At 45.8% G+C, this 23,552-nt stretch overlaps 1 protein-coding gene across 10 annotated transcripts in view; it reads left to right on the top strand.

Annotated features, from left to right (window-relative positions):
- TRIO (trio Rho guanine nucleotide exchange factor) overlaps positions 1–23,552 on the top strand; it is a 371,525-nt gene that overhangs the window by 156,790 nt on the left and 191,183 nt on the right. For all 10 annotated transcript variants that reach the window (XM_030856581.2, XM_060295665.1, XM_030856580.2 and 7 more), the window contains 4 exons: positions 560–1,072; positions 2,949–3,071; positions 7,253–7,444; positions 19,111–19,242. In XM_030856581.2, coding sequence (XP_030712441.2) covers positions 560–1,072; positions 2,949–3,071; positions 7,253–7,444; positions 19,111–19,242 — 960 coding nt within the window. The remainder of the gene's footprint in view (positions 1–559; positions 1,073–2,948; positions 3,072–7,252; positions 7,445–19,110; positions 19,243–23,552) is intronic.

The following is a 23,552-nucleotide window of genomic DNA, read 5'->3' on the forward strand; positions in this document are numbered from 1 at the left end:
GATAGGATGAGATGAAGATTTCTTGCTCAGGTTGTAATTGACTAAAACTTTGTTAGATTGGAATGTAGTCGATGATGTATTGAATACAACACTTGTACTGCTCAGAATCGCTGCTGGTTATTGCAGTGAATGAAGCATTCCCTCTCTCTCCAACTTTGTGAGAAGAGCTTCTGCCAGCTTTCTTGCTAACCCTTGTGTATTTTCTACATTTAAAAAAAGCCATTCATATTCTGATGTGCCTAAGATAGTGGGTTAATTTCCGCATTCTTGGAAAGAAATTTAATATCTTTAGCTGTCCTGAAATTCATATGATTCTATAATTTGGGGTATTGCAACTAACATATATGTGTTGCTCTAATGGATTTGTCGTTCACTGACTGTACTAATGCCTCTTTCATTTACATTTGTTTTTATGGGGCCAGAACAAGGTATGTTACGTTTTCTATAAATGGATTACTTGCTTTAAGTTTGATCTGTGATTAAGCGTTGCAAACTGCATTATGATAAGACCGTATAAGATTGGTTCATCTTCTCATACATGATTTTTTTTCCCCTTAAGACAAATATGGTCTCTTTAGAAGGCCTTACCAAAGTAGTTGACCCTTCTCAGCTAACGCCCGAATTTGACGGCTGCCTGGAATACAACCATGAAGAATGGATTGAAATCCGAGTTGCTTTTGAAGACTACATTAGCAATGCCACCCACATGCTGTCTCGGCTGGAGGAGCTTCAGGACATCCTAGCTAAGAAGGAGTTGCCTCAGGATTTGGAGGGGGCTCGGAATATGATCGAGGAACATTCCCAGCTGAAGAAGAAGGTGATTAAGGCCCCCATAGAGGACTTGGATTTAGAGGGACAGAAGCTGCTGCAGAGGATTCAGAGCAGTGACAGCTTTCCCAAAAAGAACTCGGGGTCAGGCAACGCAGACCTGCAGAGCCTCTTACCCAAGGTGTCCGCCATGCTGGACAGGCTGCACTCAACGCGGCAGCACCTGCATCAGATGTGGCATGTGAGGAAGCTAAAGCTGGACCAGTGCTTTCAGCTGAGGCTGTTTGAACAGGATGCTGAGAAGGTAAAAGACGGGGGAGGGACGCTAAAATGCGCCATGGAGGGAGGCTTCCTGGATCCTTGGGTCTCGGCAGCCGAGGCTGGTTTGGTCAGGAGAAAGGGCAGAATGAAAGGGCTGGGGAAGGGTAAGCCACTCGCACGGCATCGGTGGGAGACCGGCAGCGTCGGTTCAGAGAACTCCCCTCAGTCTGCTTTCCACTGCTACTCACTGTGCAACGCAGAGCTCTTCTAGAAACTTAGAGTTGCTAATTACTAATAGTTTGGTTTAGAATGCCTGTAAGATAGACGAGAATATTTTCAATTAAAAGAGTGAAAACTTTGTAGGATATATTATTGAAAGCAATAGTTGTTCGAGTATTTTTCTAATAACTGCTCTTCCACTCATAAAAGCCAGTGAGAAAACACCCTTCAGATCTACTGTTGAGTATGTTTTTACAATAAAAGGTGAGTAATGAATTAAAAATAATAGCTTCTGGGAAATAGAGGCAATAATTACTTATGGTTTCATGTTTCCGTATTGTGCTCGAGTCAGACCAACTGGCCAAAGTGAGCTCTTGTCTGTCTCAGCAACGTGAAAGCAGGACACTTATTTAGAGGAATACGTTGCAAGCCGTGAACATGAGTGAATTGATCCCTCTTAATTTGAGCTCACTGAATTTTTTTTCATGGACGGGAAAATTTTTTGTAAAGTTAGAAAACATTAAAAATCTTTGCTATAAAAGGACCTTTTGAAAGGTGACAATCCACCACTATTTTCCAGTAATATTATTTGGTAAGCTTTTAACCTCTCTTTATGGTTAAAGTACAGCTGACCCTTGAACAGCACGGGGGTAGGGATGCTGACGCTTCCTGCAGTTGAAAATCCAGACTGCTCTCTCTGCCTCCAAGACAAAGGAATTGATAAATGACTCACCCGAGGACAGCAAGCTGAAACAGTTTGGATAGAATCAGGCCTCCAACTCTAGTTCTTTTGATTCCATATATTGTGATCTCTAGTTGAACACAACTCTCCCCCACACTTAGTTAATTTAAAGATGTGTAAAATGAAAATATAGGTACTCATTTGTTGAAAAATATCTGCATATGAGTAGACCTGTGCAGTTCAGACCCGTGTTGTTCAAGGTTCAACTGTAGTGCCTTGTCAAAGATAACTAGAAAAGCTTCCTTTCAATTACTAGACAAACAGGTGACTGTCCCTGGAAGTCACATTCACATCACAGAAGCAGTGCTAATTGATAATCATTTCTTTTTCCTTAAATGTTTTCCTGGGAACAATGAAATTAACATCCTTCTCCAGGTAGCATCTGTATAGAATCTTAAGAGAGACGTCATTGTTAAAGTTTTCCCCATTTCTTTTTATTTTTACGGTAAATTTTATTGTTTGCATTTGCACAGGGGTTTTTTAAAATTTTTTATTCTTGCACGAAAGAGCATAACCTTTTAGTCATTGGAATTGCTGTCAGTAATCTGTAGTCAAAGCAAAGCCCATCCAGAAACCTGTAAGTTTGTAACTTCACCTAACGGGTCTTTTTTTTGCAGAGCAGTGTGCCTAATTATGTAGTTCAGTATAGAAGAGAGACTGGGTTGAGAGTCAGAAGATTAGAGTTTTAATTAGCCTGGGGGATTTGAATACCTCTCTTTACTTATCTGCTCCTTAGTCCCTCATCTGTCAAAGGAACACACTAGATAAGATTTTCTTGTAGCTCCTGCAAGTTCAGAGCTGCTGACTGGTTAGAAGTGGAGACTCTTCTGGGCCCTGGCGCCTGAGAGCTTGTCAGAGGAAAGACGCCACTCTTTCTTGGTTCGGTCCCGTGCTGGGAGCCGCGTCAGTCATTTCTTTTTCTGGAGTGATTCCAGGTTGTCTTTCTTCATTCCGGTAGATGTTTGACTGGATCACGCACAACAAGGGCCTGTTTCTGAACAGCTACACTGAGATTGGGACCAGCCATCCTCATGCAATGGAGCTTCAGACACAGCACAACCACTTTGCCATGAACTGCATGGTAAGATCCTGTGGGAACAGAGGTATCCTGTGAAAGTATAAAACGGGAGGTTATTTACACAGATCATTCCCAGCACACTGCGGGGAGCCCATGCAGGGGCTTCTGACAGCTCAGCGGCAGCAGCTGACCTCCAGGGGCGGGAAGTTCTCTGTGGGAGCAGTGTTTACGTAACAAAAGCGAAAACAAGCAAACAGACAAACCAGTGAAACTCGAACCAATTACTTGGCCAGTGCCACGTGCACGGTTTTGAGTCTGGCTCCTGCGCTGTATGTCCTGGGAGCCCGCGGGGACCCAGAAGAGCTTTTCAGAGGCCGAGTGAGCCTCCGGGACCAGCCCAGTGTCAGTTTGCTGGCCGCCTGCCCTTCACGCTGAAGGAATCAGCCAGCCTGCTGTTCACCTGGAGGGCATCCTTCAGCTCTCGTCAAACGGGAGCGCTCCTCCCAAGGTGAACGCAGGGAGTCGGGTCTGGACGCCAGCCGTGCCTGGAATCCTCTGGCTCCCTTTGATGCCCTGGGCCTCTTGTGATTGGACAGCTGCGAGACTACAGTGCAAACAAACACCCCAAAAGAAACCCAACAGTGAATTTTAAATAACGGTCTTATTACATTTTTGGAGTTAATATAACTGCAGTAGAGCTGTAGTTCTGTAGGGTATATGGTTACTTCTCTAGAGAGTTATTCTAGAAATTTTCACCTTAGAGACAGAGTTTTGGTGTGGACTTTGAGCCAGAATTATGAGAATTCACCCTCTTAGCCTTGTAACGTGCGTTAAAGAGCATTGAAACGATGTGCAGACGGGGTCTTCGTTTAAATTAGTTCAGTAAGATGCCATTTAATTAAAGTTCAGTCCACAAAGTGCTCCACTTTAGGTAGTTTCAAAGATAAGATTCAGCGATAAAATGTTTGTAATAGACACTGTCCCAGAAGTTTGATACTGTTCTTGAGTTTGAGGTAAGAGAATTTTGGGGTTAAGTGATTCAGCCTGGGCAGAGGTGAAGAGAACGCAAATGTGGGCCTTTGGGGGAAGCGTCTTAGAAGAATTTGTTCCTAAAAAAATTCCTATCAATTGTTCAGAATATTCTGAAACTTCTAGTAATGGTGAAAGGCACGTTCAGCCGACCATATCACATACTTTAAAAACTAGAAATGTTAAAATACATTTTGTAAAAACTAGAAATGACCGGAAAGGGTCCTCTCCCTCCCCCAGCATTACTGTGACACATTTAGGAATCAGCAGAAGAGGAAGCATGTGTGGAAGACAGGTGTGGTGTGTTAGGAATGTAGAGGTTTTAAATTCTGACTCTTGTTTACCGCATGACCTTGGGCAGTCTGTTTAATCTCTTTGAGCCTCGGTTTCCTAATCTCTGAAGTGGGAATAATCTCTGCCTAACACGGTGTTGCATTATTTTACTTACTCTGTATGTGTAAGACACTAAGCAGAGTGCTGAACACAAAGTAAGTACTTGATAAATGGTAGTTATTACCAGTGATGTTATCATCTAATTAAAAATACTGTCAGTATTTTTAGTATATTATAGTAAGAAACTCTTAAAAGTATGGGTGACTTTTTTTAGGTTTAAGTATATTTTCTGTTTTTCTATGATACATTTTTATCACTTCTCTAAGTAAAAATTTTAATTGAAAAAGGATGTGGTAACCCTGTGCACTGCGTGGTGACAGCTCCTGGGAGCGCTTTCCAAAAGCCTACCAGCCCCTGGTTCCGAACACCTCCCTGAGTCCTCAGTATCTGTCTAGGACATTTATTTATGCAGAACCGGGGCCTGTTAACCTTCAGCCCTTTCTTGTGCTATCTACAGTGTTTTCAACATTTTTTGACAAAGAAAATCAAAGTGCTAGATATCAGTAAGCAAAGTTGATAATCTTTTAAGAAAGCATTTTAAGGGACAGCAACAATCGTGCTCATTCTCCTGTCACAGGTTTTTTTTTTTGTTTTTTTTTTGCGGTACGTGGGCCTCTTACTGCTGTGGCCTCTCCCGTTGCGGAGCATAGGCTCCGGACGCGCAGGCCCAGCGGCCATGGCTCACGGGCCCAGCCGCTCCGCAGCATGTGGGATCTTCCTGGACCGGGGCATGAACCCGTGTCCCCTGCATCGGCAGGCAGACTCTCAACCACTGTGCCACCAGGGAAGCCCCACAGGTATTTTTAAAGTCTATGATGGTGAGAGTCTAGGTGGAGGTACTTCTAACGTAGGGAGTTGTACGTTTGTACATTGCCGTGCTTGTGTACACACTCATTTGGGCTGTGTGCCACGTGGTTCCTTCCTCCTGCAGTAAGTGACAGAGGTATGGACGAGGCATAAGGCATAGAGCAGTACTCTATTTGCGGAGCACAGTCTGTTTGAGGGGATGAAAGTAATCCAGGGCCCTGAAACAGCGTCAAGGGGGACCCACAATGGAGCCATCCAAATGGACAGCTCTTCTCCGGATGCCGACAGAGGGCATCTGCCGATGCTCTTCCCGACAGACCTTTTGGGTAGATTTTCCTCTTTGAGCATACAGAGAAAGCAGAACTTAGTGAATGTGGCCACCTGTCACCGGAGAGGGAGAATGCATATGAGAAGGGCAGACACTGCTCTTGACCTAGAGGATGCTAGTTAGAGCGTTAATGCCGCATGAGGCAGTGAGGCCAGTTCCCCAGGGATTGTGGCCTTGACTGGATGTCACAGCCTCACAAAGTACCCCCTCCCTGCCGCTGCAGACACCTGGATGTGTGGTAGCTGATTGGAGCCTGCAGCCCAGAGAAGTACCTCCGAGGCTGGCGGCTGGCTTTCTAAACCCAGATAAAGGCGACTCCACCTAGTTTAGGTTTAGGTCAGAAGTGGAGGAAAGGAATGAGTAAATGAAGGTACAGAGACAGAACGACAAGTGCATTCTCTAGGACGCTTACTTGGTGGGCTGGAGACTAGGTGACAGTGACAAGGCTCATGTAGGGGTCCAGGTGTGAGCCAGTGGGAGACTGGCCTGGAGGACTATGGCAGAAAGGAGGAAGACTGTAGAGGAGTTTGGGTAGGTTGGGTAATTAGATTTGATTTAGGGGCAAGAATCGTAGGAGCCAGAGGTGAGTCTACGGTTTGGGGAGACCCATTGCAAGGTGCAGTGTTGTGATGCGTCACGAAAAATAATAAGTAATACATACGTGGAGAGCAGCAGCCTGGGATTTGTTGAAGGTGTGCATTCCTCACTCTGCCTTTGCTGCAATGTGACGCTTAAAGAAGATTGAAGGTGGGAGGGGAAATACCACAGTGAGAACTCCTTTTGCAAGAAAAACGCTTTTTTGTTTTTTAAAAACCTTGCACCCTTATTTTGCGGCAAGCTAGTGGACTTGAAGACAGAGATTGCAACACAGTAGAAAAGTGTGATTTAAAGTTTGAACACAGCGCTGTTCTGTTCGCACCCCAGTTCATATTCCTTGGTGAATGTGAATCCATTTACAGATTTTCTGTTGGCGCCAGAAAGATGACTTGGGCTTATGTAGAAAGGAGAGCTTGTTTTCACACAAAATAGCCTCTGGTTGCTAAGTACATAGTTTGTCGTTTCTGGCTTCTAGTTACAAACTGCAGCGGTGGGTTCCTGCAGTTCTGGGTAACTGCTTGCCACCTGGACCCTTTTCAGGATTTGAGGCCAAGAAGCGAGTCATAGTGCATTTGTGTGCACCCACTTGTGTGTGTGTGACTGCTTTGTGCCTAACAGTATCCCTCCCAGCTAGTTGATCTGTAATTTTGCAGGTTTCTTTTTTTTTTTTTTTGGTACGCGGGCTTCTCACTGCCGTGGCCTCTCCTGTTGTGGAGCACAGGCTCCGGACGCGCAGCCTCAGCGGCCATGGCTCACGGGCCCAGACGCTCCGCGGCATAGAGCCGCTAACTGTATGCATTTCGGTGGGATCTTCCCGGACCGGGGCACGAACCCGTATCCCCTGCATCGGCAGGCGGACTCTCAACCACTGCGCCACCAGGGAAGCCCTGTAATTTTGCAGTTTTAAAAATAGAAACTGAGACCAGTACCTATGGTTTATGGAAATCCAAATAGCAAAACACATGTCCTATTACCCCCCAGCTGAGCCTGCTGTTAAAATGTAACTTTGCAGCGAGCGCTCTCCGCATTTCTTGGAAAGACAGCCCGTGCGCCTTCCCCTGACCAGCTCCGCTTTCTGCCCCCTTCGCAGAACGTGTACGTGAACATAAACCGCATCATGTCGGTGGCCAGCCGCCTGGTGGAGTCGGGCCACTACGCCTCCCAGCAGATCAAGCAGATCGCCAGCCAGCTGGAGCAGGAGTGGAAGGCGTTCGCGGCCGCCCTGGACGAGCGCAGCACTCTGCTGGACATGTCGTCCGTCTTCCACCAGAAGGCAGAGAAGGTCAGTGCCTGGGACCCCCCGCCCCCGGCCCGGAGCCCTGTGTTCACACGGCAGAGCCCAGGAGGACGCTGGGGCCCTGAAGTCCACGGCTGCGCCCAGCCCGCTGTGCAACCTCAGGCACGCCGTTCCACCTCCTTGTCCCTTACTTTCCTCATTCGTAAAGTGGAGAGAAAAGTACGAACTTGAGCGGCCGTTGCATGGTGTGACGCGGTCACTCATATTAGCTGCTGCACAGGGCCTGGTACGCTGTAGGGACTCGCAAGTGGCAACTGCTGTCCTTTATCCCCTCCTGTCCCTCCTCATCATCACTTGAGGATTCCACTTAGGGTGCTTTGGCAGCAAGTAACAGAAAGCCTGACTCTCAGGTTTAGACATCAGGGGCTGTTGAGTTCTTGTCTCACAACACAGGGAATTGCAAAGTATAGGGAGTTCCAGCCGCACAGTGGTATCAGGGCTGGGTAGGCTCCTGGCTGGGCCTGGCCATCCCCTTGGGGTGCCGGGTGTGTGCCGCAGCTTCCAGCGCCGGCCCCTCCACTGTGGTGTCCCACGCGTGCAGGATAGCGGTGTCGTGTCCTCTCACTTTCTCGGGGCGACAGTGTTTTCAAAAGGTCCCTCCAGCCCAGCCCGCTTCCCTACAGTCCCCTTGGCCAGGAGAGGGGTGCCTGCCCACACCCTGGCTTCAGCGGGGCGGGGAAGGGCAGTTCTGGGTTCTCAGCCTCCCCGGCAGGGGCAAGGCTCTGCCAGCCAGGGCTGCGGTGGGAAAGTGGCTTTGGGATGTGGTTTCCAGTGTCCCTCACAGTTACTAAGTCACTTGTGTGGATTCAGCTTCGCATCAGCTTCATCTGCTGATGTGCTGGTCACAGTACCTTATTTCAGAGGTAACGTGATGTGCGCCCTTAACGCTCCCCACATGCCCACAAACAGGCGAACCTGCTTCAGTGAACACGCCTGGAAAACAGCAAAAGGAAAGTGAATTGCTGTGACTCAGATGCTAGTGCTGGAAGCCTGGGTGGTGAAACACCTTTTCAAGACATAGAGGAAGAAAGCTCAGGAACTTCGGGCCACCAGGAAGACACAAGTGGTTGCCTCAATTGAAACTCCTAGAGCTTCCTCAGGGATAGTTATGGGAGGAAGCCTACGTTCATAGGGGTCTGCACTGACGCTTCTAAGAAGGAAATAGTATCCCTTTAATCTAGAAATAGTCTCTGTTGAGGAGTGAAGGCAACAGGGAAGGTAGAGGCCCCACCTTGCCTAGCATCTTGGCAAGGCAGCTGGAATGTTGCACCAGGTGCTAATTATGAGTGATCTCAACTCGAAACCTTTAAAGTGTGAAGCAATTGAGGAAACAGAGTGGGATAGAAAGGGGAAAAAATCTTAAGAGTCTCATGTGAAAGCTGTGAGTAGGGACTTGCAGGTTTCAGTGGTCAGGTTTTTCTGCTAACTGTATGCATTTCGGTGGTTTGATGATAAAGGAGAAACAAAGCCCCCCACCCAGAAACAGTTTGAATGAAAGTAACAGGAGCCCCGTTCAGCCTAAAGCAGCGCTGTCTACACTTCTCTGTGGCCACCTCTGGTCCCTGTCATTGTCAAGGTCGTGGTGTGTTGTGCATTGGACATTATCGTGGGTGGGAGAAGAGCTTTGTGGCCCCCGCTCGTGTGCCATCTGGAATGGTAACATATAGTGTGGGCTGCAGCCACCCCCTGGGCCTGGAGGTGTGTGAGTTGCTTGTGGGCCCCTAGAAAGGTCCTTTAAGACGATGTGAATAAAGTTGAACAGGGACAGGCTGCTTGGGGGAATCATGGATAGTCTGAAGCATAATAACGCGTAGGGAAAATCTCTCTAACCATGGCAGCTTTCAGAATTGCAAATAAACCCAGAAGATTAATTGCTGCTCTGACCTACCTGAAAAGAATGTAGAAATGTGGGTGCCATGGGGTGTTTTCCCACCAGTGTTTTATTATAAAAATTTTTAGACATGTAGTGAAGTTGAAAGAGCCTGAGGTGTTTTTATTTGGATAAAATAATGGCTGTCATTTATGGATTTGAAGGAAATGCAACTAGATGAATACACTCTGGAACAGAATTTCGTGGGATCCTGCGTGAGCTCTAACAGCGCTTGCAGTCCCTGCGTGTCAGTGGCCACAGAAGATGCCAGACATGACCACTGACATGCAGATGCGCCGAAGAAGATCACACCTCCTAAGTAGTTTTCCTCTTCCCAGGAGAGGGATCTCCGAATAGGTTAACTTTGTTCCCTCTTTTTAAATGCTCCGTCTTCTAGTTATGCTTCAGCTGTTCTCATAAACTCGGTAGGGAAAGGACCAGAACCTGGACATCATAAATAAGGTTTCCATCACAGCCACCCCTTTGACCCTCATCCAGTTCTCATTAAGAATTTGAATGTGATTAGGGTGACAGAGGGCTCAACTCTGTGACCCTGTGGTAAACGGTGTCACTGAAGGAAGCAGCCTTCCCGGAAGGAGGACAGCTCGGCTTTGGAGGGGTGTGTGCTGCGCGCCCAGCCTGCTCCTCTGTCTCTGTGGGTGTTCTTCTGTTGGTGTTCGTTTGTGGGTTTTTTTAATTTTTGAATTTTATTTTACTTTTTTTTTATACAGCAGGTTCTTATTAGTCATCAGTTTTATACACATCAGCATATACATGTCAATCCCAATCGCCCAATTCATCGCACCCCCACCCCCCGCCACTTTCCCCCCTTGGTGTCCATACGTTTGTTCTCTACACCTTTGTCTCAGTTTCTGCCCTGCAAACCGGTTCATCTGTACCATTTTTCTAGATTCCACGTATATGCGTTAATATACAATATTTGTTTTTCTCTTTCTGACTTCCTTCACTCTGTAGGACAGTCTCTAGATCCATCCACATCTCAACAAATGATCCAATTTCGTTCTTTTTACGGCTGAGTAGTATTCCATAGTATATATGTACCACATCTTCTTTATCCATTCGTCTGTCAGTGGGCATTTAGGTTGCTTCCATGACCTGGCTATTGTAAATAGTGCTGCAATGAACATTGGGGTGCATGTGTCTTTTTGAATTACGGTTTTCTCTGGGTATATGCCCAGCAGTGGGATTGCTGGGTCATGTGGTAATTCTATTTTTAGTTTTTTAAGGAACCTCCATACAGTTCTCCATAGTGGCTGTATCAATTTACATTCTTACCAGCAGTTTTGGAAGTTTCCCTTTTCTCTGCACCCTCTCCAGCATTTGTTGTTTGTAGATTTTCTAATGATGCCCATTCTAACTGTGTGAGGTGATACCTCATTGTAGTTTTGATTTGCATTTCTCTAATAATTAGTGATGTTGAGCAGCTTTTCATGTGCTTCTTGGCCATCTGTATGTCTTCTTTGCAGAAGTGTCTGTTTAGGTCTTCTGCCCATTTTTGGATTGGGTTGTTTGTTTTTTTTTAATATTGAGCTGCATGAGCTGTTTGTAAATTTTGGAGATTAATCCTTTGTCAGTTGATTCATTTGCAAATATTTTCTCCCATTCTGAGGGTTGTCTTTTCGTTTTGTTTGTGGTTTCCTTTGCTGTGCAAAAGCCTTGAAGTTTCATTAGGTCCCATTTGTTTATTTTTGGTTTTATTTGCATTACTCTAGGAGGTGGATCAAAAAAGATCTTGCTGTGATTTATGTCAAAGAGTGTTCTGCCTATGTTTTGCTCTAAGAGTCTTATAGTGTCTGGACTTACATTTAGATCTCTAATCCATTTTGAGTTTATTTTTGTGTATGGTGTTAGGGAGTGTTCTAATTTCATTCTTTTACATGTAGCTGTCCAGTTTTCCCAGCACCACTTATTGAAGAGACTGTCTTTTCTCCATTGTATATCTTTGCCTCCTTTGTCATAGATTAGTTGACCGTAGGTGAGTGGGTTTACCTCTGGGCTTTCTGTCTCGTTCCATTGATCTGTGTTTCTGTTTTTGTGCCAGTACCGTGTTGTCTTGATTACTATACCTTTGTAGTACAGTCTGAACTCAGGGAGTCTGATTCCTCCAGCTCTGTTTTGTTTCCCTCAAGACTGCTTTGGCTATGCTGGGTCTTTTGTGTCTCCATACAAATTATAAGATTTTTTGTTCTAGTTCCGTAAAAAATACCATTGGTAACTTGATAGGGATTGCATTGAATCTGTAGATTGCTCTGGGTAGTAGAGTCATTTTCACAATATTGATTCTTCCAGTCCAAGAACATGGTATATCTCTCCATCTGTTGGTATCATCTTTAATTTCCTTCATCAGTGTCTTACAGTTTTCTGCACACAGGTCTTTTGTCTCCCTAGGTAGGTTTATTCCTAGGTATTTTATCCTTTTTGTTGCAATGGCAAATGGGAGTGTCCTTAATTTCTCTTTCAGATTTTTCATCATTACTGTATAGGCATACAAGAGATTTCTGTGCATTAATTTTGTATCCTGCAACTTTACCATTTTCATTGATTAGCTCTAGTAGTTTTCTGGTGGCATCTTCAGGATTCTCTATGTATAGTATCATGTCATCTGCAAACAGTGACAGTTTTACTTCTTCTTTTCCAATTTGGATTCCTTTTATTTCTTCTTCTTCTCTGATTGCCATAGCTAGGACTTCCAAAACTATGTTGAATAATAGTGGTGAGAGTGGACATCCTTGTCTTGTTCCTGATCTTAGAGGAAATGCTTGCAGTTTTTCACCATTGAGAATGATGTTTGCTGTGGGTTTGTTGTATATAGCCTTTATTATGTTGAGGTAGGTTCCCTCTGTGCCCACTTTCTGGAGAGTTTTTATCCTAAATGGATGTTGAATTTTGTCAAAAGCTTTTTCTGCATCTATTGAGATGATCATATGGTCTTTATTCTTCAATATGTTAATATGGTGTATCACATTGACTGATTTTCGTATATTGAAGAATCCTTGCATCCCTGGGATAAATTCCACTTGATCATGGTGTATGATCCTTTTAATGTATTGTTGGATTCGGTTTGCTAGTATTTTGTTGAGGATTTTTGCATCTATATTCATCAGTGATATTGGTCTGTAATTTTCTTTTTATGTAGTATCCTTGTCTGGTTTTGGTATCGGGGTGATGGTGGCCTCTTAGAATGAGTTTGGGTGTGTTCCTTCCTCTGCAAATTTTTGGAAGAGTTTGAGAAGGATGGGTGTTAGCTCTTTTCTAAATGTTTGATAGAATTCACCTGTGAAGCCATCTGGTCCTGGACTTTTGTTTGTTGGAGGATTTTCTCTTTTTTTTTTTTTTTGCAGTACACGGGCCTCTCTCTGTTGTGGCCTCCCCCTTTGTGGGGCACAGGCTCTGGACGTGCAGGCTCAGCGGCCATGGCTCACGGGCCTAGCCACTCCGCAGCATGTGGGATCTTCCCGGACCGGGGCACGAACTCATGTCCCCTGCATCAGCAGGCGGACTCTCAACCACTGCGCCACCAGGGAAGCCCTGTTTGTTCTTTAATTCTTCTAGGTCTTTGTTAAACATTTCTTGCATCTTCTCGATCTTTGCCTCCAGTCTTTTTCCGAGGTCCTAGATCATCTTCACTATCATTATTCTAAATTGTTCTTCTGGAAGGTTGTGTATCTCCACTTCATTTAGTTGTTTTTCTGGGGTATTATCTTGTTCCTTCATCTGGTACATAGCCCTCTGCCTTTTCATCTTGTCTGTCTTTCTGTGAATGTGGTTTTCGTTCCACAGGCTGCAGGATTGTAGTTCTTGCTTCTGCTGTCTGCCTTCTGCTGGATGAGGCTATCTCAGAGGCTTGTGCAAGTTTCTTGATGGGAGGGACTGGTGGTGGGTAGAGCTGGCTGTTGCTCTGGTGGGTAGAGATCAGTAAAACTTCAATCTGCTTGACTGCTGATGGGTGGTGCTGGGTTCCCTCCCTGTTGGTTGTTTGGCCTGAGGCAACCCAACACTGGAGACTACCTGCGCTCTTTGGTGGGGCTAATGGCGGACTCTGGGAGGGCTCACGCCAAGGAGTACTTCCCAGAACTTCTGCTGCAAGTGTCCTTGTCCCTGCCAGTGTCCTTGGCTACAGCCTCCCCCTGCCCCTGTAGGAGACCCTCCAACACTAGCAGGTAGGTCTGGTTCAGTCTCCCCTGGGGTCACTGCTTCTTCCCCTGGGTCCCGATGCGCACACTACTTTGTGTGTGCCCTCCAAGAGTGGAGTCTCTGTTTCCCCCAGTCCTGTCGAAGTCCTGCAATCAAATCCCGCTAGCCTTCAAAGTCTGATTCTCCAGGAATTCCTCCTCCCGTTGCCGGACCCCCAGGTTGGGAAGCCTGACGTGGACTCAGAACCTTTACTCAAGTGGGTGGACTTCTGTGGTATAAGTGTTCTCCAGTCTGTGAGTCACCCATGCAGCAGTTATGGGATTTGATTTTTGCTGTGATTGTGCCCCTCCTACCATCTCATTGTGGGTTCTCCTTTGTCTTTGGATGTTGGGTATCTTTTTTGATGAGTTCCAGTGTCTTCCTGTTGATGATTGTCCAGCAGCTAGTAGTGATTCTGGTGTTCTCACAAGAGGGAGCGAGAGTACGTCCTTCTACTCCGCCATCTTGGTTCAGGGCCCTTATAAAGACTGAACCCCAGTCTTGTATTAGCTCAGTCCTTTTAGAATCCAGTCATTCCCTTACAATTTCTTTATCCTTTGGAGATGTTTTCTCCTTTTTCTTCCTTTCCAGATATTTGCTTTGAGTGAGAGGACAGCAATTTCAGCAGTTATAATCTCTTCACATCTTACTCGTGTTCGTTTGTGGTTTTATAAACATAAATCTTGGGGTTAGAACTAGATGAGAATGACGTTTCATAGACTACGCTTCCAGAGATGTCTTGGCCCTTCATTCTCTCCCAACCTCGTCCACAGTGAGGGTGTGCACAGGATCAGAATGTCAGCTTGCAGAAATGGAGACACGACCACAAGGTTACTGATTTCACCAGTAGGCAGTGTCTACGGCTCCAGCCTCCACTTTGTTTGGTCATGTGTTATATCCCTTTATATTAAGAAGCTTCATAGCAAACTCGTTAGAATTACCTTTTTATAAATCAAAGAATTAAAGTGATTTGATTTTACTGCACCTGAAAATCTCCAATTTTCACTATTTAAAAAAATTATTAGAGCTGCACTGTCCAGTATGTTAGCCAGTCACCACATGCGGCTATTGAAATTACTTAATGTTAAATAAATTTATTAATAAAATAATTTAAAAATGGAATTAGGGACTTCCTTGGTGGTGCAGTGGTTAAGAATCCGCCTGCCAATGCAGGGGACATGGGTTCAAGCCCTGGTCCAGGAAGATCCCACATGCCGCGGAGCAACTAAACCCGTGCGCCACAACTACTGAGCCTGTGAGCCACAGGTACTGAGCCCACGTTCCACAACTACTGAAGCCCACGCGCCTAGAGCCCGTGGTCCATCACAAAGAGAAGCCACCGCAATGAGAAGCCCATGCATCACAACGAAGACCCAACACAGCCAAAAATAAATACATACATAAATAAATTTATTAAAAAAAGAATTAAATTTCACCTCATTAGTCACAGTATCCACATTTGAGATGCTCAGTAGCAGCTTGTGGCTGGTGGCTGGTGGCCTCAGCAGCACAGATGGGCGTTTCCATCACTGCAGAAATTCTGTTAGTGCTGCAAATGGTTTACCTTCAGAGTGAACCATAAATCTGATCACCTCGTTTTATCCATGACTGTAAGGGCCTCTATAATCAGATCATAGCCAAAAACAAAGTAACCAGGACTTGTATAGCTCTTTGAAATTTACAAAGCCCTTTAAATACAAAATCTCATTTCATCCTTAAATCAGCCCAGTGAAGGACATGGGACTAATGGTGTTAATGTCCTTATATTCTGTTTGGGGAGTGATTTACCCAAGCTGGGACTTTCTTCAAGGTCTAGGAGAGTCTTTTGCTCCTGACATGACAGCACACTGTTTCACAAACAAAGCACTTAGATTTATTTTCTTATAAAATTTCACGTTCAATAAAAAATTTTAGAAGTAACATTTACTTTGAATGTATCATAGTTATCATCTGGATAATTTTATCGTATGTCTGGGTTGAAATTTAGAGGAAGATATTACAAATACTGCATCAGTATTCCCTTTTGAGTTTTTTAAGGCAAATAATACACATGTAATTGTTCCCATTTTAATGTCATTTCACTTTATTAAAAGCATAAGTCTAATTCTTGGCTTGTAGTAAAACAAAAACAAGATTCTCATGTAATAGAAAGGGATTAGAATATATATCTGTATATATGAAAGAGAAGGATACTAATGAAAACAGGTGGAAGGTACTTAGAGTGATCACTGGCATATTTTGGTTCAGATTGAACCTGTCTTCTCCAAGTTACTCGGTTGGAGCCATCAGACCTGGATTCACAAGTAGAAAATTCATGATCCCTCCTGTGACTTTGCTGGGCCGAGAAGGGAGCCCATCTCCCTTAAAGGAACCAGGAGAGTGAGTGTGTTTATTAATACTCAGGGAGTAGAAATGATGAAAGAAAAAGAAAAAGTAGGGTAATATCTCCTAGAAACGAAAGCAGAAAATGAGGAAATTAGAAATAAGAAAGGAAACTCCGAAGTTTGAATTCATATATGTATTATATGTATAAAATTCAGCCAGTCTTAATTTTTCCAAAGAGGAGAAACCCCCTCTAAATAAGTATTTTAAACATTTACCTTCTAGGAAGTTTCTGTCCCTTTGTCTCCTGAATCGGTGTAACCACCTGTGCTCAGCTGATGCTCCATCAGGAGCTCCTGGCGGGCGTGAAATTCACTGGGTTGGGTGATCCCAGCACATTGGAAGCCCCTGCTCTCAGCAGATGGAGAGCAGTGCAATAAATGCTTCTGACAATAAGTTTGCTAATTAATTATTCAGGCTCTCCTTTTAAAGCTTTTGTATTAATCACTCTTCCCTTGTCTGCCTGCCTCACTTTTGCAAACCAGTCATCTTCTACTCAGCAGCACTGAAGTGACCATTCTGCTGAGCAGCAGAATCCCCAGCTCTGAAGCCGGTTCCTGGTTTGAATCCAGAGAAGCATTGAATTCCCTTTGCACTCTCCTGCCTCTACCCCCAGGCTGGCCAGACACATTTTGGTCCACATTTGAACATTTAAAGCATCAGAGAGTCCACTGGTGCTGTGATCTGGCTAGAGTGTAGCAGCGACTTTCTGTTGTCCTTCAGGAAGTGTCAGGCTCTGTGCTGGACATCCCCTTGGTGTTCCAAGCCCACAACATATTTGTCAGGATGGTAAGAGAGGTGTGTGCATGTGTGTGTAGGGGGTGTGTAGTAAAGTGGTCAGAGAGGTTTCTAAGCAAACACACCAGTGTCCCTCCCCCTCCCATATCCACAGGGCACATTATATTAATAGGCTCTAGGAGGTTCTATTCTATAGGTACCTGTTGAACTTTGACACCAAACTTGATTCTGGGATGCTTTTTCTTTGTGGAATGCCTGTTAACGTCGTCTTCCTTGGCTCTCCAGATAGGGATTGCTGCTCTGACTCTGATCTTTTTCGGGTGTTGAGCCTTTCAGAAAGCATTCAGGGACTGGAGCTTGGCCTTCAGAGTCTAAGGCTGCCATCTCAGAAATAAAAGACAAAAATTGTGCTTGTGCAAAAGTCCCTGTAAAAACCATGGCCAGGTTTATTTCTGTCATTGGGGTATTTTAATCGAGTGAATTTAGATGTGCAGAGTCCTTGTTCCACAAGATTTCTGTGTTACAAGCTATTCTGCCCTATGTTTTTAGAACTGGGCTATGTTTCTGCAGGTAAATACAGTCAGTACTTCTCCGGATACTTTAAGAAATTATAAGGAAGTTAAGTAACTACAGGCATACATAAAACTGCTCAAATGTTTCTCTTTACCGATAGCTTCAAAAACTGGGGTTGAATGTATTTTAGCGGTCGTCTTGGTACAGTAATATATTAGTCTGACACTTCTGCTTATTGTGAAGTGTCGTGTAACCAAAACTTGTTTTCACCTTGTTACATCAGAAGCGTTTTATCCTCCTTAGGAATATGTTCACCTCTGCTTTGTTTTGGGTGTCTCATAGTGGCCAGTGTGCAAGAGCAGTTAATTGCTGACTTGACCTGGCGACTGATGAATGTTGATGGTTAACCTCAGTCAATTTCGTATTTGAAAAAGGTTTACAATAATTTTAGAGTCGGCGTCACATGCAGTAATGGAAGAAGATGGAGTGAAATAGAGATCAAGAATGCTTATAATCATCAACTTGACCTAATTGTAGAACACGCCATCCAAGAAATACTTAGTAGAAATATGCCTAAGTAGTCATAAGTGTATTCATGCAGAGGGGGAGAGGCATAAAGAATTTTATTACTACTTCCATTGCCATGGTGATGTTAGGAGGAGCTGTAGAGGAGGGTACTGAGGACCTTCCCCTGGGCCTGCATCCATTTAGTCATGTTTGAAGCCATCAGAAGCCACATGCTATCAGAGGACACTTAATGCCCTGGGAATTAGTTTCGAGCCCTAGGATTTGCATACAGGTGTTTTTTTGAGCCAATACATTAATAATAAAGGGATTTTTATAAACAATTATTATTCAGGTGACTTGTCTATTTTAAGTTCCTAAAAATGTCATAAGTACCTGGGAGGTTATTCTCACATATATTTTAAGAGAATTATAGCATGTTTCTTACCTGGCAGGTCAGTTACCCTGTTTTAAATAGTCACCGTCTGCATTCCTTGATAAGTAGAAAGACGGCGAGGAACGAGAGTAAAGGAGGTGAAAGCCGGGGAAATATGTCGATGTCTGTTTGGCTTAATTGAAGTAGCGTCTTTAATTGGGCCTTGGGCTGCTTGCCTGGGACGCTTCCCCGCGGTGGATGCTGATAGGGTCCCCCTAGGAAATCTGGCAGTGATTTCTCAGCTGTTGATGAGTCCTGGGATGTGCTGGTGGCAGAGAAGAAGACAGGGTAGGTAGCAGCAGCGACCCAGGACGGCAGCCTGCAGCCCACACTCTCCTCGTTTACGTGCCAAGTGGGAAGAGCCCAGTGACTCCGCAGCCTCCCTTCCGTTCGGTGGGCACAGCTGAGGAGTTTCGGCCCCGTTCGCTTGGTCTCCCTTGATTCCTGTGTGTATTTGCTTTTGGAAAGATAGACACATGGACGCCCTGCTCTTCCTAATGATAGGTAGATGATTTCAGGAATCTTCCGTTGCCGTTTTAATGTAAGAGGAGAGCAGGAGGGCTGGACTACAGCTCCAGGAGTAGCAAGAGGCTGAGGGGAGGAAGTGGACGAGGCATCTCTGCTTTCCATGGCTAGCAGCGCAGAGCAGTTGGAAACACAGATTCAAATGCGCAACGGGAGAATGAACCAGGATGCCCCAAACCGCTAATGCAGGGCAGAGATGCTCCCAGGGGTGACCACAGAGCCACCTGAGGCTGTGATTTCAAATGCAGCTTCCTGGGCCCAGCCCCAGTTCTGCCAGAACCTAAGCTGGGCGAGGGGGAGGGGGGCGCAGAGTCCAGGAATCTGGTTTGAGAACTCATGTCAGTGCCATTTGAGATGGAGGCCCAACCGTGCTCTGTTCTTAGACACTCTCTCAACCACGCTTATTTCAAAACCACGTTAAAAAGTAGCTACTTCTCAATATCATTTGCTATTGGTAGACATGATCCTTTTTTTTTTATACCATCCCAGTATATGAGCAACGTGGACTCGTGGTGCAAAGCCTGTGGTGAGGTGGACCTTCCCTCCGAGCTGCAGGACCTGGAGGATGCCATCCATCATCACCAGGGAATATATGAGCACATCACCCTTGCTTACTCTGAGGTGAGTGGTCAGATCTACTTCAGCTGTAAAGCAACACTATTTCTGTGTCATAGCACTGAAAGTTGAAAAAATCAAATTTTTGGCTAGTCTAGAAGAAACTTACAAGTTTCGAGTTGAACTGAAGTTTCATTGTAACTTTTGAACTGGAGTTGGGGGTGAGGGCTAGTGAGTAAAACAGGACGGAGCAGAGAGCAAACTCTTCATGGCCCTGTGACGTTTGTGGATTTTCTTTAGAGTGCTTAGAGTGTCATCTGCTAAAATAAATGAAATTGTAATCTTGACTACATGTATTTAGGAAATAGTGTTTTGTGTGCTAGTCAGTATAGTCCAACTCAATCTACTATTCCTGAATGAAACTTTCTAGAAAAGAGGGAAACCTGATGTACCTCATGTTCTGGATTTCAAAGCATACACAGGGGCTTCCCTGGTGGCGCAGTGGTTGAGAGCCCGCCTGCCGATGCAGGGGACACGGGTTTGTGCCCCGGTCCGGGAAGATCTCACATGCCGCGGAGCGGCTGGACCCGTGAGCCATGGCCGCTGAGCCTGCGCGTCTGGAGCCTGTGCTCTGCAACGGGAGAGGCCACAACAGTGAGAGGCCCGCGTACCGCAAAAAAAAAAAAAAAAAAAACATACACACTTTTTTCAAGTGTGTAAAGCCACTTGCTGTTCTAGGAATCTAAGTGGAGTGTTTTTCTTTCTTAGTTTAAATTAATTATTTAACATATCCCTGCTTTATTTTCTGCCACCTTCTGTGCCAGGCTTTGTTGTAAGGACATTATGTAATCACTTGTTTAATGCCTGCAGCTCTGGGGCGGGGACTCATACTAACCCGCTGTTACAAATGAGGAAAGCGTGGTGCAGAGGTCAGGTGACCTGTGCCTGGTTAACAGCTTGTAGGAGGTGGAGCGGGGACTGAACCCAGGCAGGCTGCCTGTGTGTTCTCAGCCACCACTGTGCTAGATGCAGTGACAACGACAAATACACGTAGGTCCGGGCAGGTCACTCTTGTCCACGTCGTGGTCCTCTGGCCCTGCCGACCAGTCTGCCTTTATGATACTGGTTAAGTTCCTGGAGGTGAGTGGGGAGTGGGTAGGAGTTCTGTGCGTGCTTGCTTTCAGCATCTGTAGTGAGCATCTGTAATACTATGTGCTCATGGGAAAGATTACTGTGAGACTCCAGTAAGAAAATGTTTCAAACCACCTGTCAGAGGGCTGAGCATGGAGTAGATGTTTAGGAAGTACAGTCAGCCCTCTGTAGCTGCAGGTCTGTGTCCTGGATGTGCGGAGTCACCTGTTCTGCGTGGTTGTAGAAAAGAGACTTGAGCATCCACTGATTTGGGTATCCGTGGGGGTCCTAGAACCATTCCCCCTTGTTACCAAGGTATGACTGTATTTACATCCAGATCTTCCTTTATTTGAGCCACATCCACACCTGTCAAAGTTGTTCGGCCATTTGATTTTCAGTCTGACACGTCCTGCTTCACCAAACAGCTGTCATTCTCGTGTCCTTGGGCCCAGGTCTCCTGACCCCACCATGTCCGTGGGTGAATTAAATGAACGTGTGTTGCCCTACAATATTTGCTTCACAGTGTGGTCCAGTCTCCTTCCTGCCCGTGAAAGTTGATATCCACGTGTTTGTTTCTCTGGACACCTCTTTACTTAACATGATCCCTCTTTAACACTATTTTATGTTGTCATGCAATTAAAAAATAGTCAACTCTGTATTATGTTTCTTAATTTTGCATCAGGTGTTTATAAGCTAATTTGGTTATCTAGTTTATTAGAAACTGTATAAATAAGTGATAACTTTTTTAATAGGAAAAGTGAAGGTTGAACAGATCTGTATTTTTTTAATCATACTGATTCATGAGGAATGTGTGAGTTCCAAAGAGCATTAAGTGTGCCTAGTGTACCATCTCCATGCATCGTCTAATTTTGACCTGTAATATAGAAAGTGGATGAATGACCCTGTTATCCCTGGTATAACTAGGCCTTTACCCATCTTATTAATGATTTTCTTGGGAGCAGCTTTTCAGTTGCATTGGTAGGTTCCAGATTGGTATGGGATTGAACAGCTCACACACAAGGTGATTGGCAGGACTGGCCTACAGTCTTCACCTACAGGACTTGCCTCGGACTGAACCTGACCTGCCCAGTGTCATCCTCTGGCCTGGTGGCCGGTCAGCCTGCCCGCTGCCCCTTGGCACTTTTAGCAAAGAACAGAATTCTCTCACCATTCCCACTGCATTCTATAAAAATGGGGCATCTTAACATGGGAACTTAGGTTTACCTCTGGTGTGGTTTCATTAGATTTTAAATTGATACTAATAATTTAAAATGATTTGATGGCAAGTAGACAGCTTCCCAGGCTTAAACTGCAATTTTTAGCCTAAGAACATGTTTGCAACTGAGTTGTAAACTCAAGGAGATGGTGGTTGGGACTAGATGAACAGAAAAGACTTTCAGTAGAAGAGAATGAATTGAAGAGAAATTCAGTAGAAGAGAAATTTTTTTTTCCTTGTAAATTATTTAAATTTCGAGGTAGTTTCAGGCTGCAGAAAAGTGTTAGAACAGGGAGCTCCCGCATCGCCTCGACCGGATTTCCCAGTGGTTTGCGCTGTCCTCTCCCCCCGCCTCTCTCCAGCCCTCACATCGACAGTGACACAACACGACCATCCTGCCCACGGGCCATCCGTACTTCCCCCTGTCCCGGCTACGTCTCTTTCTCTTCTCCGGCCCAGCAGCATGCGGTACGTGCGTGGATGCATCTCACTGGCCGCCTTCACACTGGAACATTCTTCAGTCTTTCTCTGCCTGTGTCTTTGACAGTCTTAGAGTTCAGGCCTTTCCTTCTGTAGGATGACCCTCAGCCTCCCACCCATGCAGTTTTCTTGGGGAGCTGACTGGGCCGAGTGTCACAGCAGGGGCGCAGGATGCTGACCCCTCCCTCGACTGCCGGTGTTAACCTTGACCACCTGGTGAGGTGGGCGGCGTCTGTAAGGTTTCTCCAAAGTAAAATCACCATGTAAAAATGCGTCTTGGATGAGCATGTTGTGGAGAGAGGCAGTGATGTAACACGACGTCTGTGCTTCCTCAGACTTCTCACGGCCTTAGCGTCCCTGCTGACTCCTGCCCACGACAGCGCCACTGTGATGCCGTCAGATGCTGGGGACCTATTTCCATCGTTCCTTCTGTATTAGTTAGGTGACCTTCTGCTGTAGGAAGGACTTTATTTCCTTTCTTCCCCATTTTTTAATTTATTTATTATTTCAGTATGAATCTATGAAATCTTATTATATTCCATGGGTTAAAATCCAGTACTCTGTTTAGACGCCTAAATTGTCCGTGTTTGGACAGTGGGACAACTTAGGCCTCATGTTTCTGTGTTTTTCTGATCTGTCCTTATGGTTATTTGAGCGTTACTACCTAGCATAACAGGATGTTCCCAGGCTCATCTTGTTCTTTTCCTGCCTCATCCCTGAGATCAGGCATCTCGCCAAGAGGTTCTGGTTCCTTGTAGTGTTGCATGGTGTTTAGAAACAGAGTCTGGCTGCTCAGGAGTGCTCACCTGCTTGTGGGGTGTCAGTGCTTCTAGGCCGTCTGAGCAGAGTCAGGAAGCATGTGAATGTAGATACCCACCCACCCACCCACCCATCCACCCACCCACCCATCCATCCACCCACCCATCCATCCACCCACCCACCCACCCACCCATCCATCCATCCATCCCTCCCTCCATCCATCCACCCACCCACCCACCCATCCACCCACCCACCCATCCACCCCCCCACCCATCCACCCACCCACTCACCCACCCATCCATCCACCCACCCATCCACCCACCCACCCACCCACCCACCCACCCATCCACCCACCCACCCATCCACCCACCCACCCACCCACCCACCCACCCACCCACCCACCCACCCATCCACCCACCCACCCACCCACCCATCCATCCACCCATCCATCCACCCACCCACCCATCCACCCATCCATCCACCCACCCACCCATCCACCCACCCATCCATCCATCCATCCATCTCTCCCTCCATCCATCCATCTCTCCCTCCATCCATCCATCTCTCCCTCCATCCATGCATCCACCCATCCATCCACCCACCCACCCACCCACCCACCCACCCACCCACCCACCCATCCACCCACCCACCCACCCATCCACCCATCCACCCACCCACCCATCCATCCATCCATCCACCCACCCACCCACCCATCCATCCACCCACCCACCCATCCATCCACCCACCCATCCACCCACCCACCCACCCACCCACCCATCCACCCACCCAC

This window comes from Globicephala melas, chromosome 3 (genome assembly GCF_963455315.2).
Source record: "Globicephala melas chromosome 3, mGloMel1.2, whole genome shotgun sequence".
NCBI classification, from domain to species: domain Eukaryota; kingdom Metazoa; phylum Chordata; class Mammalia; order Artiodactyla; family Delphinidae; genus Globicephala; species Globicephala melas.